Source organism: Dasypus novemcinctus, chromosome 18, assembly GCF_030445035.2.
Source record: "Dasypus novemcinctus isolate mDasNov1 chromosome 18, mDasNov1.1.hap2, whole genome shotgun sequence".
In the NCBI taxonomy this organism is placed as follows: Eukaryota; Metazoa; Chordata; class Mammalia; order Cingulata; family Dasypodidae; genus Dasypus; species Dasypus novemcinctus.
In genome coordinates, this window is record NC_080690.1 from 59,185,764 (window position 1) to 59,202,816 (window position 17,053).

General features: G+C 55.3%; 1 protein-coding gene and 1 pseudogene across 1 annotated transcript in view; both read left to right on the top strand.

Moving 5' to 3' along the window:
* Positions 1–17,020, top strand: part of RYR1 (ryanodine receptor 1) — a 110,364-nt gene extending 93,344 nt beyond the window's left edge. The window contains 16 exon segments of the mRNA XM_058279118.2: positions 553–1,356; positions 1,997–2,073; positions 2,601–2,754; positions 3,755–3,841; positions 4,877–5,128; positions 5,825–5,955; positions 11,518–11,560; positions 12,903–13,033; positions 13,124–13,184; positions 13,560–13,706; positions 13,889–14,023; positions 15,632–15,788; positions 16,190–16,254; positions 16,344–16,444; positions 16,627–16,678; positions 16,762–17,020. Of these exon segments, the coding sequence (XP_058135101.2) occupies positions 553–1,356; positions 1,997–2,073; positions 2,601–2,754; positions 3,755–3,841; positions 4,877–5,128; positions 5,825–5,955; positions 11,518–11,560; positions 12,903–13,033; positions 13,124–13,184; positions 13,560–13,706; positions 13,889–14,023; positions 15,632–15,788; positions 16,190–16,254; positions 16,344–16,444; positions 16,627–16,678; positions 16,762–16,857 (2,493 nt within the window). The 3' untranslated portion in view covers positions 16,858–17,020.
* On the top strand, positions 7,392–8,989 carry LOC101420547 (26S proteasome regulatory subunit 4 pseudogene; annotated as a pseudogene).
* Positions 17,021–17,053: the final 33 nt, after the last annotated feature.

Here is a 17,053-nt window from a genome sequence, read left to right on the forward strand (position 1 = left end):
TCACATAATCCTTGCAACAACCCTCACACAGTAGGTCCTCTTATTATCCACACTATAAGGAGGGGGAAGCTCAGGCCCAGAGCTTTAAATCAAAGGCATGAGGGTAGTCAGGATTTGAACCCATGCAGACTGGCTGCAGAATCTGCTCTCAACCACTATGCTCTGTCTAAGAAGAAATTAAGATCAGCAATTCTGGCGCGGGCCAGCTTGGAGTTCGAATGCTACCTCTGCCCTTCTTAGCTGTGCCATCCTGGGCAGGTGAATCTCTGGGACCCCATTTCCTCGTCTGTGAAAGCGGGATGAGGAGGGCCCCGACGCCCTGGGGGTTGCCTTTATATACGTGAGCTAATAGATAAAAGGCTGGGGACGGGCCTGGCCGTAGCCAAGCGCTGAGAAGAGCGGCCCAGGGCGGGCGCCGTACAGGTTTGCCGAATAAAAACAACCCAGCCCACGCCGCCGTCTGGAACAGGGCCCGCCGCCACCGCCGCCGCTGCGGCCCGAGCCCCCGCGCGCAGCCCCCCGACCCCGGCTCCGCGCCCGCCCGCCCCGCAGGTGAAGGAGTCCAAGCGCCAGTTCATCTTCGACGTGGTGAACGAGGGCGGCGAGGCCGAGAAGATGGAGCTCTTCGTCAGCTTCTGCGAGGACACCATCTTCGAGATGCAGATCGCCGCGCAGATCTCGGAGCCCGAGGGCGAGCCCGAGGAGGACGAGGACGAGGGCGCGGCCGAGGCGGGCGCCGAGGGCGGCGAGGCGGGCGCCGAGGGGCCCGAGGGCGCGGCGGGGCCGGCGGCGGCGGGCGCGCGGGCGCGGCTGGCGGCGGCGGCGGCCTGGGCGCTGCGCGGCCTCAGCTACCGCGGCGTGCGGCGGCGCGTGCGGCGGCTGCGGCGGCTGACGGCGCGCGAGGCGGCGGCCATCGTGGCGGCGCTGCTCTGGGCGGCGGCGGCGCGCGTCGGGGCGGCGGGCGCGGGCGCGGCCACGGGCGCGCTGCGCCTGCTCTGGCGCTCGCTCTTCGGCGGCGGCCTCGTGGAGGGCGCCAAGAAGGTGACGGTGACGGAGCTGCTGGCGGGCATGCCCGACCCCACGGGCGACGAGGTGCACGGCGAGCAGCCGGCCCCCGGCGGCGACGCGGACGGCGAGGGCGCGGGCGAGGGCGCGGGCGACGCGGCCGACGGCGCCGGGGACGAGGAGGCGGCCGAGCAGGAGGCCGGCCCGGGCGTCGGCGACGGGGCCGTGGCCGTGACCGACGGGGGCCCCTTCCGGCACGATGGGGCCGGCGGCCTGGGCGACATGGGCGACACGACGCCGGCGGAGCCGCCCACGCCCGAGGGCTCCCCCATCCTCAAGAGGAAGCTGGTGGTGAGAGCGCGGGCCTCGGGGTCCCCGGAGAAAGATTGGGAGTGGGAGGGAAAAAAGGGAGGGAGGGACCCAGAGACTGGGAAGGGGAAGGGAGGCGAGATGCTCAGAGAGAGAGGAGAGAGAGCCTTCCAGACAGGCGGAGAGCTTAGGGACACACGTGGGGACAGACAGCCTGGGAGCTGGAGACGGGAGGACCGTTCTCAGGCAGTGCTTCTGGGAGGAACTGAGGAATGCAGAGCCAGAAACGGAAACAGAGTGATGAAGGGACAGAGAAGCGAAAGGACACACATGGTCGTGGGAACTGAGCCCACGTGAAAGAGGCCCCCAGAGCGTCCTCACCCTGGGGTCATGGTGGGGTGCATGTTGCCCAGGTGATGGGAAGCTCTGGGGGTGAACAGCACCACATGGAGTCGGCCGGACCCTGTACAGTGCTTAGGGCAAGGCGCCCGCCTCTGAGCCTCAGTTTACCCTCTGTAAAATGGGAATCCTAATCCCTCTTCTTTCTGGTGGGGTAGGGGAGGGTGCAAAGCTTCAACTACTCAGAGACAGTAACCAGAAGGGGAGACAGAGAGGAACAGGCAGGCCAGCCGCGAGAGGGCCGGGGGTGGGGGTTCGGTCCTGACGCCTGCCCTGCCCCCAGGTGGACGGAGAGGAGGAGGAGCTGCCTCCAGAGCCTGAGCCCGAGCCCGAGCCCGAGCCCGAACCCGAGAAAGCCGAGTGAGTGGCCTTGGTCGGGGCGGGGGGGCTGTCCTGGTCGCCCTGTGCCTTCAGCATCACATAGCCCAGGGCTGGGCACAGAAGAGGGGCTCAGGACAGGGAACAGATAAGGGAATGTTCTCTGAAACCCAGGTCCCTCTGCCCGAACACGTTCCCCCCATGCTTCCACTGAGCCTTCCCCGTGCTTTCCGCCTGGCACACGTGGCTCCTTCTCCAGGAAGCCTACCTTGACACACCACCCCTCAATTGAGGGGGTGTCTTCCGTGGGCTCCCTCTCCCCCCTGGCCCAACCCCCTCCTAGCCCTGACACTGAGGGCCATCGCTGCCGGCTGATGGGTCTGTGTCTCCACTGGCCTGGAGCCTCCTGAGAACAGGGTTGGGGGCTGTCTCATCACCCTGCGTCTCCAGCACCACCCAGACGTGGGCCCAGCACAGGGTGAAAAACCCAATGAGAGGTTTTGAATGAATGAATGAATGAATGAATGGCCCAGGCACCTCCTGACCTCTCTGTGTGTCCCGCCCTGCAGTACTGAGAATGGAGAGAAGGAAGAAGTCCCTGGACCCCCACCAGAGCCCTCCAAGACGACAGCACCTTCCGCAACCCCTCCAAAGAAGGAGGAAGCCAGAGGTGCAGGCCTGGAATTCTGGGAAGAACTGGAAGTGCAGAGGGTGAAGTTTTTGGTGAGGGCCCAGCAAGGGCACGCTGACACTTCCTTTCCCAGGGAGGCCCTGGTGTTTTCACTCGCCTCTCCTTCCCGCCCTGTGCCTGAGCTCCACCTGTGCCAGGCTCATCTCTGAGAGGAACCAGGGCTGGGCAGAGAGGGCCCCAGACAGAGCCAGGACCTGGCGCCTGTCCTCAGCTCCTCACCAGCCCCCTCCTCACGGTCCTCGTCCCGGCTTCCACACCTTTGCTTGTTGCGGCCCACCTGCCTCCCCCCCAGCCTCCATCCACGGCTAAAGCCTCTGAGGCCGTGGCTCTGCTTCTCTCACCGTGGCCCATTTCTCGGCTCTCGGCCTGCAGGCCTGAGCCCCCACGCCAGCCCCAGCTCCTCTCCGTGGGGCTCGAGCCCTCCCGGTTCCTGCGGAAGAACTCATCTCATCCAGCCTAAGGAGAAGGGCGGGCGTTTGGGAACAGACTCCGTCTGTCCTGGCTCCTCTCCAGCCCATCCTGACATGGGGGGATGGACAGAAGGTGCCCCCTTGGGAATTCGTGGGGAGAACGAGAGATGGAGGGGAAGGTGGAAAGAAAAAAAGGAAGACATGGGAGACATCCCCTTCTGGGGTGAAACAAGCAGGGTCGCCACACGGGAAGCAGCATGGAGAGTTCTTGGGAGTGTGGATGCTGGAGCCTGATGGCCTGGGTACAGATCCCAGCGCTGCTACTTCCCAGCACTGTGGCCTTGGGCAAGACACTCCACTTCCCTGAGCCTCAGTTTCCTCATCTGTAAAGTGAGGGTTATGGCAGTACCAGATTCTTAGGTTTGTGATGAGAATTAAAACACATTCATGCATACTAAAGCTCTTAGCCCAGATCTTGGTATACAGTAAGCACTAAATAATTAGGAGGTTGTGGGACCAGGTGTTGAGGACCCAGGTGCTTCACCTGTGGGTGAATGATGGGGTGGATTCTCTGGGGAAGAGGCTGGACCGCGAGCTTTCTCTTTCTCTCCCCTCATCCTAGAACTACCTCTCCCGGAACTTTTACACCCTGCGGTTCCTGGCCCTCTTCTTGGCATTTGCCATCAACTTCATCTTGCTGTTTTACAAGGTGCTGGTTGCAAGGGGCCGGGAGGGTCGGGCCTGACCGTGGCTGTGGGGTGGGAGGCTCAGTCCCCCACAGGCTCCCAGGGCCCCTGCAGGGATGGCGTTGGGCATGGGGTTCCTCGGAGGGTTTGGGCTGGACATCTGGACCCTGGGGTCCTCTGGGAGGGGGAGGGGGAGTGTGGGTTTCTGGGCCCATCTGGAACAGAGGCCCAAGTGCCTTGAGAGCTAGAGCAGGGTGCCAGATCTGGGTTCCATGCGCAGCTCGGCCACTTGCCAGCCCTGAGCCCCTGGGGGCATGCTTGCACCTCTCTGCAGTGCCTGGAGATTCAGTTAAGCCTTGTTGCTTTCACTCAGGATGAAGATTCGTGGGGAGGAGGAAATGGGCAACCCATAGAATGGAAGGAAAGTGTTAAGAATCAGGCCTCCCAAAAGGATGAAGGGGCCTTTGGGCCTTGCCAGGGGTCTAAGTAACAGGACAGAGGGGCAGAATAGCAGAGTGATCAAAGCATGGGTTCTATAGGATCCAGTCCTGCCTTCACCACTTATTGGCTGTGTGATGTTAGGTAAGGTGCTTGACCTCTCTATGCTTCCATTTCCTCAACTATAAAATAGGGGATGACAACAGTACCTCTTAAAGCTGTGGGGATTAAAAGAGAATGAATATGCGTATAGTGCTTAAACCTGAACCTGGTATATAGAAAACGCCGTACAAATGTTAGCTACTAGTAGTCATAGTGGGAGCGTTAATATTAGTGGCCAGTCTTTTTAGAGCTTGACCAGAGTGGAGTCAAATCAATTCTGTTTCTGTCCTCCGGTCACTCAGTTCAATAGTCAAACTCCCAGGACAGAGTCTGATTGGCTAGCTAGTGTCCTCGACCTGCCTCTCCATCTTGATTGACAGCCCCTCCAAGATCATATCTGATGGGGACCCAGTCCAACCTCCGTCACTGAGGCTGTTAACTTTGTCAGTAGGTCACAGGTGTGACAGACCAGGTGCCAGAATACCAGGGTTCCCGCCCCGAGATCCACCCCTTTTCAGGTCTCAGACTCTCCACCCGGTGAGGACGACATGGAGGGCTCTGCGGCAGGGGACCTGTCGGGCGCAGGGTCAGGCGGCGGCTCTGGCTGGGGCTCCGGGGCCGGCGAGGAGGTAGAGGGCGACGAGGACGAGAACATGGTGTACTACTTCCTGGAGGAGAGCACGGGCTACATGGAGCCCGCCCTGCGCTGCCTGAGCCTGCTGCACACGCTGGTGGCCTTTCTCTGCATCATTGGCTACAACTGCCTCAAGGTGGGCTGGGGCCCCAGGGGCTGGGCACCCGGGCACAGGCCTGGGTCTTCAGCAAGGAGTACAGTCTCAGCCGGGACCTGCCGGGGTCCTGGCAGAGGAGCCGGGTCCTGGGTGACCCCTGCCACGTGCGGCACTGTTTGTTTCTTTTTATTCTTTTATTTTTTATTTTATTTATTTTTTATTTTTTACTGTTCATTTCTGGATGGAAAGGCCAACGGGTCCCCGGGAATGTTGATTTTCTGCATGCGTGTCAGTTGGTGAATTAAGATCTGTGGGGACTGGCGGGGTCCCAGATGTAACGAGGGTGCTAACGGAGGATGTGGGTGCTGACACCAGATAGGCCTGAGGTTCGCGATGCCCTGTAAGGTGTTAGGAGGGCTTCAGTTTGGGTGCCGGGAGTACTGGCTGTTTCAGCGAATCTTGATGCTTTACTACGGGATGGACAGGGCGCTCCTGCTCGGCCGCGAATGCTTTGCCCGCCTCCCACCCACTCCGCCTGCCTCTGTTTTCCTCATCTTTAAGGTCTGAGTTTGCGCCTCCCCCTGCCCCAGGCTGCACCATCTGGGGCCCCCAGCCCCCAGCCTTCCCCCATCCCAGCCCTGACCCCTCTGCTGGGGGTGTCCCGTGAGCTCCAACAAGACCTCGTGGCTTTGGCTGAGGCCGCGGCACCCGACGCCCACCCCGTCCGCACCCTAGGTGCCCCTGGTGATCTTTAAACGGGAGAAGGAGCTGGCCCGGAAGCTGGAGTTCGATGGCCTCTACATCACAGAGCAGCCTGAGGACGACGACGTGAAGGGGCAGTGGGACCGCCTGGTGCTCAACACGCCGTAAGGACCCAGCCCCCACTTCCCGGTGGGTGGGGGCAGGGAGCTGGCTTTCCACCCCAGCCCGGCCCGGGTCTCAAAAAATGGGGGTTCCAGTCCCTGCGGGATCTCACCTGTTTTCTCCCCCAGGCTTAGCCTCCTCCCTCTCCATAAAATACACACGTTTCCCTCACGTCAAAGGACCTGTGCTTGTGCAGGTGACACAGGGAGATTCCTGGCCCCAGCCCTGGCCCTTCTGTTCAGTGAGTCTGGGGTGGGGCCCAGGAACCTGCACTTCGAACCCGGTTCCCAGCCGTGATGCTCTCCCAGGTGCCGTGAGTGGGAATTATGAAAGCACTTGGTTTTTAAACTGGGCCCAGTAGGAGGATGAAGGCGTGTGAGCACAAGGTGGTGGGACTGCAGACCCCCGGCCTGCACCCCGGGCCCGCTCCACTTTCCCCCAGATCCCGTCCCGTCCCGAGCGTTTACACAGGAGGCCTTTGTCGTGAGGGGGACATCTCTAGAGTAGGAACGTGGGCTCAGGAGACCCAGCTGGTGCATGGGCATCCTGGGACAGCCGAAATCGAGGACCTCAAACTTAATGGCTTAAAACAACAGGAACTTATTGTCTCTCAGTTCTGGAGGCAGAAGTCTAGCATCAAGGAGGTGGCAGACCACGCGCCTTCTGACACCTGGAGGGAGACCCTTTCTTGCCTTTTCTAGCTTCCGGTGTTTGCTGGCCACCCTCGGCATTGCGTGGCTTGTAGACGCACCCCTCGTCCTCACGTGGCCTGCTCTCTGCCTCTGCTCCTCTCGTCTTCTTTGACGACAACAGTCATGTTGGACTAGGGCCTCCTCCCCATTCCAGGATGGCCTCATCTTTTTTTAACTTTATTTTGTACTACATTTAATAATTGAACATATAAATAGGTAAAAACTAAAAAGAAAACACCGTTGAATAAAAATATCCATTTCTCATATAAATGTACTGGATACCTACAAATTTTTTAAAAATCATACACTATATTAAACAATATATTTGGTTTATAGTAACATAGTCATACAGTATTTGTCCTTTTGGGTCTGGCTTGCTTCGCTCACCATAGTGTCCTCCAGGTTCATCCATGTTGTCATGTGCTTTACAACTTCAGTTCTTCTTACAGCTGCATCATATTCCATCATGTGATTACAGCACATTCATCTGCTGATGGACACCTGGGTTGTTTCCAGCTTTCGGCGATTGTGAATAATGCTGCTCTGAGCATCGGTGTGCAGATGCCTGTTCGTGTCACTGCTCTCAGTTCTTCTGGGTATATGCCCCGTTGTGGTATTGCAGAGCCATGTGGCAAATCTATATCCAACTTCTTAAGGAGCTGCCAAACAGTCCTCCACAGGGCTGCACCATTCTGCATTCCCACCAACAGGGAATAAGTTGTTCCTATCTCTCCACATCCTCGCCAAAATTTGTAGTTCTCTGCCTTTTTAATAGTGGCCATTCTGGGGCTGAAGCAAAATGGGTCAAAGTCAGAGTGGTGGTCATGGTCCTGGAGGTGGCAAGAAGGATGACAAGGACAAGAAAAAGAAGTATGAACCTCCTGTACCAACTAGAGTGGGGAAAAAGAAGAAGAAAACAAAGGGACCAGATGCTGCCAGCAAGCTGCCACTGGTGACACCTCACACTCAGTGCCGATTAAAGTTATTGAAGTTAGAGAGAATTAAAGACTATCTTCTCATGGAGGAAGAATTCATTAGGACTCAGGAACAAATGAAACCATTAGAAGAAAAGCAAGAGGAGGAAAGATCGAAAGTGGATGATCTGAGGGGGACCCCAATGTCAGTAGGAACCTTGGAAGAGATCATTGATGACAATCATGCCATCGTGTCTACATCAGTGGGCTCAGAGCACTATGTCAGCATTCTTTCGTTTGTAGACAAGGATCTGCTGGAACCAGGCTGCTCTGTCCTGCTCAACCACAAGGTGCATGCAGTGACAGGGGTGCTGATGGATGACACTGATCCCCTGGTCACAGCGATGAAGGTGGAAAAGGCCCCCCAGGAGACCTATGCTGATATTGGGAGTTTGGACAACCAAATTCAGGAAATTAAGGAATCTGTGGAACTTCCTCTAACACATCCTAAATACTACGAAGAGATGGGTATAAAGCCCCCTAAGGGGGTTATTCTCTATGGTCCACCTGGCACAGGTAAAACATTGTTAGCCAAAGCAGTAGCAAACCAAACCTCGGCCACTTTCTTGAGAGTAGTCGGCTCTGAACTTATTCAGAAGTACCTAGGAGATGGGCCCAGACTTGTGCGGGAATTGTTTCGAGTTGCTGAAGAACATGCACCATCCATTGTGTTTATTGATGAAATCGATGCCACTGGGACAAAAAGATATGACTCGAATTCTGGTGGCGAGAGAGAAATTCAGCGAACTATGTTGGAACTTTTGAACCAGTTAGATGGATTTGATTCAAGGGGAGATGTGAAAGTTATCATGGCCACAAACCGAATAGAAACTTTGGATCCAGCCCTTATCAGACCAGGTCGCATCGACAGGAAGATTGAGTTCCCCCTGCCTGATGAGAAGACCAAGAAGCGCATTTTCCAGATTCACACGAGCAGGATGACATTGGCTGATGATGTCACTCTGGACGACTTGATCATAGCTAAAGATGACCTCTCTGGTGCTGACATCAAGGCAATCTGTACAGAAGCAGGTCTGATGGCCTTGAGAGAACGTAGAATGAAAGTAACAAATGAAGACTTCAAAAAATCTAAAGAAAATATTCTTTATAAAAAACAAGAAGGTACCCCTGAGGGGCTCTATCTCTAAGTGAACCACATGCCTTCAAAAAAATGGTTGGGCATTTTCCCAGCCCCTCAGGATGAAGTTGGGGAAGTTGCCTGGGGAGATACATACTCCCGTTGATTTTTATTGGCGTAACATTGTGTCTTTTTGAGTATGATGTGTAGGACGCCCCTTGGGCTGCATTCATCTTTTGGTCACTGCAACACTATTTCCCAATAAAGCGTACTCTTTCAGAAAAAAAAAAAATAGTGGCCATTCTGATAGGTGTGAAATGATGTCTCATTGTAGTTTTGATTTGCAGTTCCCTAATCATTAATGATGTTGAGCATTTCTTCATGTGTGTTTCTTGCCATTTGTATTTCTTCTTTGGACAAATGTCTATTCAAGGCTTTGACCCATTTTTAAATTGGGTGGTTTGACTTTCATTGTTGAGTTGTAACATCTCTATAGATCATGGACATTAAACCCTTATTGGATCTGTGATTTCCAAATATTTTCTCCCACTGAGTGGGCTGCCTTTTCACCCTTTTGACAAAGTCCTGTGAGGTGAAAAAGTGTTTAATTTCGAGGAGTTCTTATTTATCTATTTTTTCTTTTCTTGCATGTACTTTGGGTGTAAGGTCCAAGGAATCACCACCTTCTACAAGGTCTTGAAGATGTTTCCCTACATTTTCTTCTAGTAGTTTTATGGTCCTGGCTTGTATATTTAGGTCTTTGATTCATTTTGAGTTGATTCTTGTATAGGGAATGAGGTAGGGGCCCTCTTTCATTCTTTTGGTTTAGATACCCAGTCATCCCAGCACCATTTGTTGAAGAGACTGTTTTATCCTGTTAACATTAACTTGTTAGGTTTGTCAAAAACTAGTTGACCACAGAGGTAAGGGTTTATTTCTGGGTTCTCAACTCTGTCCCACTGATGGATGTGTCTATCTTTATGCCAGTTCCATGCTGTTTTATCACTGTAGTCTTGTAATACATTTCAAGGTCAGGCAGTGAAATTCCTCCCATGCCACTCATTTAGAATGCTTTTGGCTATATGGGTGCATTTTCCCTTCCAAATGAATTTGGTAATTGCCTGTTCTAATTCTGTAAAGCTGTTGAAATTTTGATTGGTATTGCATTGAATCTATAAATCAGTTTGGGTAATATCGACATCTTCATGACATTCCAATCCATGAAGACGGAACGTCTTTCCATTTGTTTAGGTCCCTTTTAATTCCTTTTGGCATTGTTTTGTAGTTTTCTGCAAATAGGTCCTGTACTTCTTTGGTTAAATTAATTCCTAGGTATTTGAGTCTTTTTGTTGTAATTGTAAATGGAATTTCCCCCCTGATTTCCTCCTCAGATTGTTCAGTACTAGTGTACAAAAAACATTACTGATTTTTGCATGTTGATCTGTACCCTGCCACTTTGCTGAACTCATTTATTTGTTCAAGTAGCTTGGTCATGGATACTTCAGAATTTTCTAAATACAGGATCATGAGGATGACCTCATCTTAATTTAACTAATTCCATCTGCAACCATCCTATTTCCAAATCAGGTCACATTCTGAGGTACTGGAGGGTTAGGACTTCAACATGGCTTTTGGGGGGACACAATTCAACCCATAACACCTGGATTCAAGCCCCAGGTGGGCCATGTCCTAGCTGTGAATTCTAGGCCAAGTCACATAGCTGCTCTGTGTCTCAGTGTCCACATCTGTAAAGTGGTAGAGTACCAGCACCACCTCCCAAGGATTTGTGATGATTAAATGAGTTCATGTGGTCTCTGGGGACAGAGTAAGTCCCGGAAAAGGGCTAGAAGTTATTTTATTTTGGGCTCCTGCCTGGGAGAGGAGATGTGCAGAGAAGGGGGCAAGTCCCACCTAACAAATCTTATGCTGTCACTGTCAAAGGCATATTTAACTTACACACATTCAAGTACATGTGCTTAACGACAGAGAGAGAGCTGTTTAAAGTAGGGTCTGCCAGACCTTGACTTCTAAATACCATTTCCCATGGAAAGGACCAGGCTCCTTGGTTAAGTGGCCAATTTCAGGGCCAGGGCAGGGCAAGCCCAAGGTGTGCCTGGAGTATCTTGTTGGGTCAGAAAGCAAGAATGTGCTCCAAGAAAAATGGGGACATGCCAAAAGGACCCAGGAGCCACCTGGAAGGGGCTCCAAGTGGACAAACCCAGGACAATTTGAGCACCAGGAAGGACAGGAGCTGCAGTGAATTGAAACACATCAGATAGGTTTAAATTCATAAATCCATAGCGAATGTCCACTCGCCCCTGGCTTCCAACCCCGGCCCCCCCAGTCCCAACTCATCAGCCACCTCTGCAGGATGCTAGGGCATCAACGCATTACTCTGAAAACTAGCACAAAAAAAATAAATAAATAAAAGGCAAGAATCACCAAGTAGAAGAAAAACTAAAACAGTGTGAGAGAACACCCCATTCCCCGGGAGCTGCAGAAGGGTCAGGCCGCGGGCACGGGTCTGTCCCTCTTGGACCGTGCGAGCCCCTCCCGCTCGAGCGCGCTCCCGGCGTCTGCCCGCACACCGGGCTCGGGACGCGCGCGCCTCCCGCCTCGCCGCGCGCCACCGCGGACGGCCGCGGGGTAAAGACGGCCCTGAGGCGAGCGTTGCCAGGCGTGGAGACTTTAGAACCCAACCCCGAGTGAGACGGAACTCCACTGTGCGGGGAACCAGGGCCGAGCCCCTCCCCTCTCCCCCTGCGCCCCGGCACCGGCCTCTAACCCTTCTCGCTCTCACGGTCTCCTGTCTCTCCGCAGGTCTTTCCCCAGCAACTACTGGGACAAGTTTGTGAAGCGGAAGGTGAGAGCACACGGGTGGGGAGGTGGGACCTCCCAGGCTGGGTCCTCTGCTGCCACCAGACCATCCCAGCCCTGCCAGGCCCCTGCTGTGCGACCTTGGGCGAGGGGCTTTGCCTCTCTGAGGAGAACCTCAGTTTCCCTATCTGGAAATAATCACACCTGCCTCTCCCAAATGAGACAATACATGTAAAGTGCAAAGCAGAGCAAGAACTCAATTAATGTTAGTCATGAGGGAGGAAGTGAGGCAGAGGTTTTTTTGGTTTGTTTGTTTTTTGAGGTAGAGGGCGAGGATTAAACCTGGGAATTTGTATGTGGGAAGCCGGCTCTCAACCACTGAGCCACATCAGCTTCCCTGAGTTGTTTTTTTTCGTTTGTTTACTTGTTGTTTTTGTTTTTAGGAGGCACCGGGGACTGAACCCGGGACCTCCTATGTGGGAAGCAGACACTCAACTGCTCGAGCCACATCCGCTCCCGGGGCAGAGTATTTTAAGCACACACAGTCTGGAACTGGGTTGCCTCCCTTTTTCCTTCTGTGTCAACCTTTCCGTGCCTCAGTTTCCTTAATATTCAAAGTGGGATAGTAGTAGTGCCAGCCTCACAGGGTGGTTGTAAGTACTAGATGACTGTGTGAACAGTATCTGGCACATAGGAAAACACTTGAAAAATATTGGCCTTTACCGTTATTCATTCAACAAATGTTTATATTGAGCACCTAATGTGTACTAGAAATGGTCGTAGGGACCTGGGATCCAGCATAGACAAAACAGTGTTTCTGACATTTGAGTTGGAAAGACAAGATGACGGACGTATTTATAATGCTTGGGTGATGATTATTTTGAAAAAATAACACAGTGAAGAGGAATGAGAGTGTGAGTTAGGAGAGGGGGCTATTCTATGTCACGTGGTCAGGACAGCTCATGCTAATTAAAAAGGAGGTGAGGGAGTGAGCAGATGGGCCATCTGGGGGAAGAGTATCCTCGACAAGGGGAACAGCCAGTACAAAGGTCCTGAGGCAGGAAGGTACCTGGTGGATTTAAAGAACTGCGAGGGGGCTCGTGTGGCTGGAGCAGAGTGAGCACGGGGGTGGATGAGGGGAAACGAGGGCAGAGGGGACAGGAGTCCCAATTTAGGCTTCCTTTTCTACCTACCTGAAAGTAATGAAATTATCCCAACTAATTAGGCCAACCTCTATTACTTTTGGACCCGTCCCCAGGGATCTGGGGTCCTTCTCCCAGTTTCTCACACACAAAGTTCAGGGTGTCCCCAGTGCCCCCTCCCAAACCAGCTGTGAGCCCCCCTCCCCTGCCAGTCGTGCCCGCACTGCCCGACGCCCTTCCATCCAGGTCCTGGACAAGCACGGGGACATCTATGGGCGGGAGCGGATCGCCGAGCTGCTGGGCATGGATCTGGCCACGCTGGAGATCAAAGCCCACAGCGAGCGGAAGCCCGAGCCGCCGCCGGGGCTGCTGACCTGGTGAGCTGGACGGCCCTGCGCGGGCCTGGGGCCGCGGGGGAGGCGGCCGGCGCGTGACCTGCAGATATCTGGCCTTCTCCCCCCACGCAGGCTCATGTCCATCGACATCAAGTACCAGATCTGGAAGTTTGGGGTCATCTTCACAGACAACGTGAGAAGGGGCCGGGCATGGGGGGGTGCTGGGAGAGTTGGGGGCTCCACGCCAGGTGTTCCTGACCAGGGGACAACTCCCAAGCCCTTGGGCTACCTCTAAGCCCAGGATATTCTCTGACACCTCCCCCCCATTGCTCCTTGTCCCCAGAACATTCTTCAACTCCCCGAGAGAGCTCTTGCATTCCAGACTCCTTCCCTCTGCAGAGGGTTCCCCAACTCCCTCCAGGACACCTTCTCTCCCAGAGTCCTCCTCATCCTCCATATATTCCCCAACCAGCCCCCTAGAGCACCCCCAACCCTCTCGAATGTTCCCAGACCCCTGGCGCCCTTGGTGTCAGAATGCTCCCTGACCCCTGCCCCTGTGTGCCTACAGTCTTTCTTGTACCTGGGCTGGTACATGGTGATGTCCCTCCTGGGACACTACAACAATTTCTTCTTTGCTGCCCACCTCCTGGACATCGCCATGGGAGTCAAGACGCTGCGCACCATCCTCTCCTCCGTCACCCACAACGGGAAACAGGTGCGATGAGGACGGGGGCGAGGATCGGGGGGGGCAGGAAGTCTGGGTAGAGGCGCGGGGGTGAGGACGGGGCGGCCGGCACGGCGGGGGCGAGGCTGGGCAGGCTGAGGCGAGCACGAGCGTCAGGACCGAGGCCTGGGGCTGAGGACGGCCAGGCTGACCCGGCCCCGGCCTGCCCGCAGCTGGTGATGACCGTGGGCCTCCTGGCGGTGGTGGTCTACCTGTACACCGTGGTGGCCTTCAACTTCTTCCGCAAGTTCTACAACAAGAGCGAGGACGAGGACGAGCCCGACATGAAGTGCGACGACATGATGACGGTGAGCCGCGCCCCGGCGCCCGCGGGCACGTGACGGCCCCTCCCTGGCCCTTGGCCTCCCGTCTGTAAAGGGGGTTCCCTTCCCTCCCTCCAGGACTGGTTGGGAGGGTTCAGCGAGCTGACGCCTGCCCAGTGCTTTGGACAGCGCCAGGCACGTAACGAGGGTCCAGCAACGTTAGCCGCCGCTTTAATGTTCTTTGAGCTTTTAAAATGATCATCACTGGAAAGTGCTCCAGCAAAGTCCCCTGCCACTGAGGAGGCGTGTGATGTGGGGCGGGCCAGGGGGCCTCCCCGCGTCCTGGCTTCCTCGCCTGTCACATGGTGTATAATAATAGCGCCTACTTCATAGGGTTGCTGTTAGGACTGATTGGCCCTCCCCAACCATCTCAGACGCCCAAGTCTTAGAAGTGCCTGGCGCATATTAAGTGTTGTATAGATGTTAGCTGCTGCTGTCATCACTCTCTGCAAGGAAGAGTTCACTCAAAGGACTGGCATGCAATGCTTGTTTATATTCTCTTTTCTATTCTAATATTGCTCACAGCCCCAAATTGATTTTTATCCTACTAGAATGAAGGGCCACAATCGGACGAATCATTTCAGGGGATTGTCTTAAAAGGTGTCCTGTGACCTGATTCCTCGGGTCCCCTGCTCACAGGACAGGGCTCAGTTCCTCAGCCCACTAGAGCTGGCCTTGCCTGTGCACGGCCCGGCCCCCCCGCAGCCAAGAGTGACGTGGTCAGCTCTCATGCAAGACAACTTGGGCTTCTTTCACTTCTGGGGAACATGGGCAGAAAAATCATGATGTCTTCCCCAAGTGCCAGGTGGTCTGCTATCTCCTCTGCTCTCCGGATAAAATCCAGCTCCTTCACCATGACTCATAAGCCTAGGAGGAGCTTGTCCTGCCTCAATCTGACCACAGTCCCTCTTGCTTTTTGGTCTCTGGCAGCCTGGTCCTCTTTCAGTTCCCCTAAGGCCACCTGTTTCCTCCCTACTCAGGCCCTTGGTACCTGCCCCCCACCCCAGGCCCCATGTACATACACATCCCTTCACTTGACACTGTCACCTTTCATCTTAAATGCCACCTCCTACAGGAAGCCATCCCTGGCCACCGACTGGGTCAGGGCCTGCGGAGCCCTGAGGCCAGGCCTCGCCTCACTGCTCAGCTCTCGCTCACAGGAGCTCTAGTTTTCAGCCCCACTGAACCTCTTTCAGTTCCTCACAGGAGCAAGGGTTAGTCTTTCCTCTCCAATGCTGACATAATACGTGCGGTTTTCTCTGCCTGGAACATTCTCTCCCACCTCCCCTTCACTTCACACGTCCCCTCTTCCAGGAAGCCTCCCCTGATCACCCGGGAGCAGGGTCAGGAGTCTCCACTGGGCTCTCAGGGTTCCCCATGCTTCCCCTATCCCAGCCCTGACCCCTCTGCCTGTGCTTCCCCCGTGCCAGCCCTGACCACTTCCGGATGTCACCGTCTGATACCATGTCTGTGAGCCTTGTGAGGTGGGCTCCAGGGCTCTCTCAGCTGTGTGTCCTGCCCACCTAGCCAGGACACCCAGTGGATGTGGACTGATCGGATGAATGACAATTTGCCTCCCCCTCACCCGGGCAGTGTTATCTGTTTCACATGTACGTGGGCGTCCGGGCTGGCGGGGGCATTGGTGACGAGATCGAGGACCCGGCAGGTGACGAGTACGAGCTGTACCGCGTCGTCTTTGACATCACCTTCTTCTTCTTCGTCATCGTCATCCTGCTGGCCATCATCCAGGGTCAGTGCTGCTGGGGCCACAGGGGTGGGGCCTCAGTGCCCGGAAGCAGGCCAGCTCCATGGCTGAGTCTGCAGGCCGGGGAGCCTGTCTGCCTGGCTTCAAATTCCAGCTCTGCCTCTCTCCACGGTGAGACCTTGGGCGAGTCACGTCTCTGAGCGTCAGTTTCTCCATCCGTAAAATGGGGATATTAGTGGTTCTAACCTCACAGGATTGTGAGGGTGGAGTTGGTTATGTCCCAAGTGTCTGGCTCATAAGTACTAGATATTATTCTTAGGAGGTGGGTGAAACTGGGGAGAAGGGCATGGAAGGCAAGGCCCAGAGGTGGATAGCCGGATGGGGGCGGTCTAAAGCGGGTGAGGGGGGGAGGTGGTGCACTGACACGCATCTGCCCCCGCCCCCAGGTCTGATTATTGACGCTTTTGGTGAACTCCGAGACCAGCAAGAACAAGTGAAGGAGGATATGGAGGTGGGTCACGTCTGGGGCCACCCAGAGGGATTAGGGGAAACTGGGGGCGTCAACTGGGCCTCGACTCTGATATCTCCCCCCACCCACAGACCAAGTGCTTCATCTGCGGAATCGGCAGCGACTACTTCGATACGACACCGCACGGGTTCGAGACACACACGCTCGAAGAGCACAACCTGGCCAATTACATGTGAGCGCGGGGCCCGCTGGCCAATCAGGAGGGCGGGGTGTGGCCGCCGCCGGCCAGGGGCGGGGCGCTGGGCCTCTGGCCGACCAGGGGGTGTGGCGTCCATGTGAGTGAACCTCCAGCCAGCCAATCAGGAGAAGCTAAGGGCGGTCCTGACGGTCTCGCGCTGTCCGCCCGCCCCCCAGGTTTTTCCTGATGTATCTGATAAACAAGGACGAGACAGAACACACGGGCCAGGTAAGGAATTGTCAGTGGGAGGACAGTGGCAGGGACGTGGGAGGATGCGACCAACTGGCTCTTCCCCACCTCCCCAACCCTAGGAGTCTTACGTCTGGAAGATGTACCAGGAGCGATGCTGGGATTTCTTCCCGGCCGGTGACTGTTTCCGCAAGCAGTACGAGGACCAGCTTAGCTGAGACACCCTCCGGCTGGCCCTCCACCCCCACCTCAAGTGCCTTATTCTCTCGGCAAGCCCTTTGCCCTCTCGGCCATCATCTCCACCCCACTCCCTCCGCCAGGCAGTTGGGAGAGACGTGACCATGTGTTGGAGAAATAAAGTCTGTGCTATACCCCTTGGCATCACTGGGCTGAGTTGGAGTTTTGTTTTTTTTT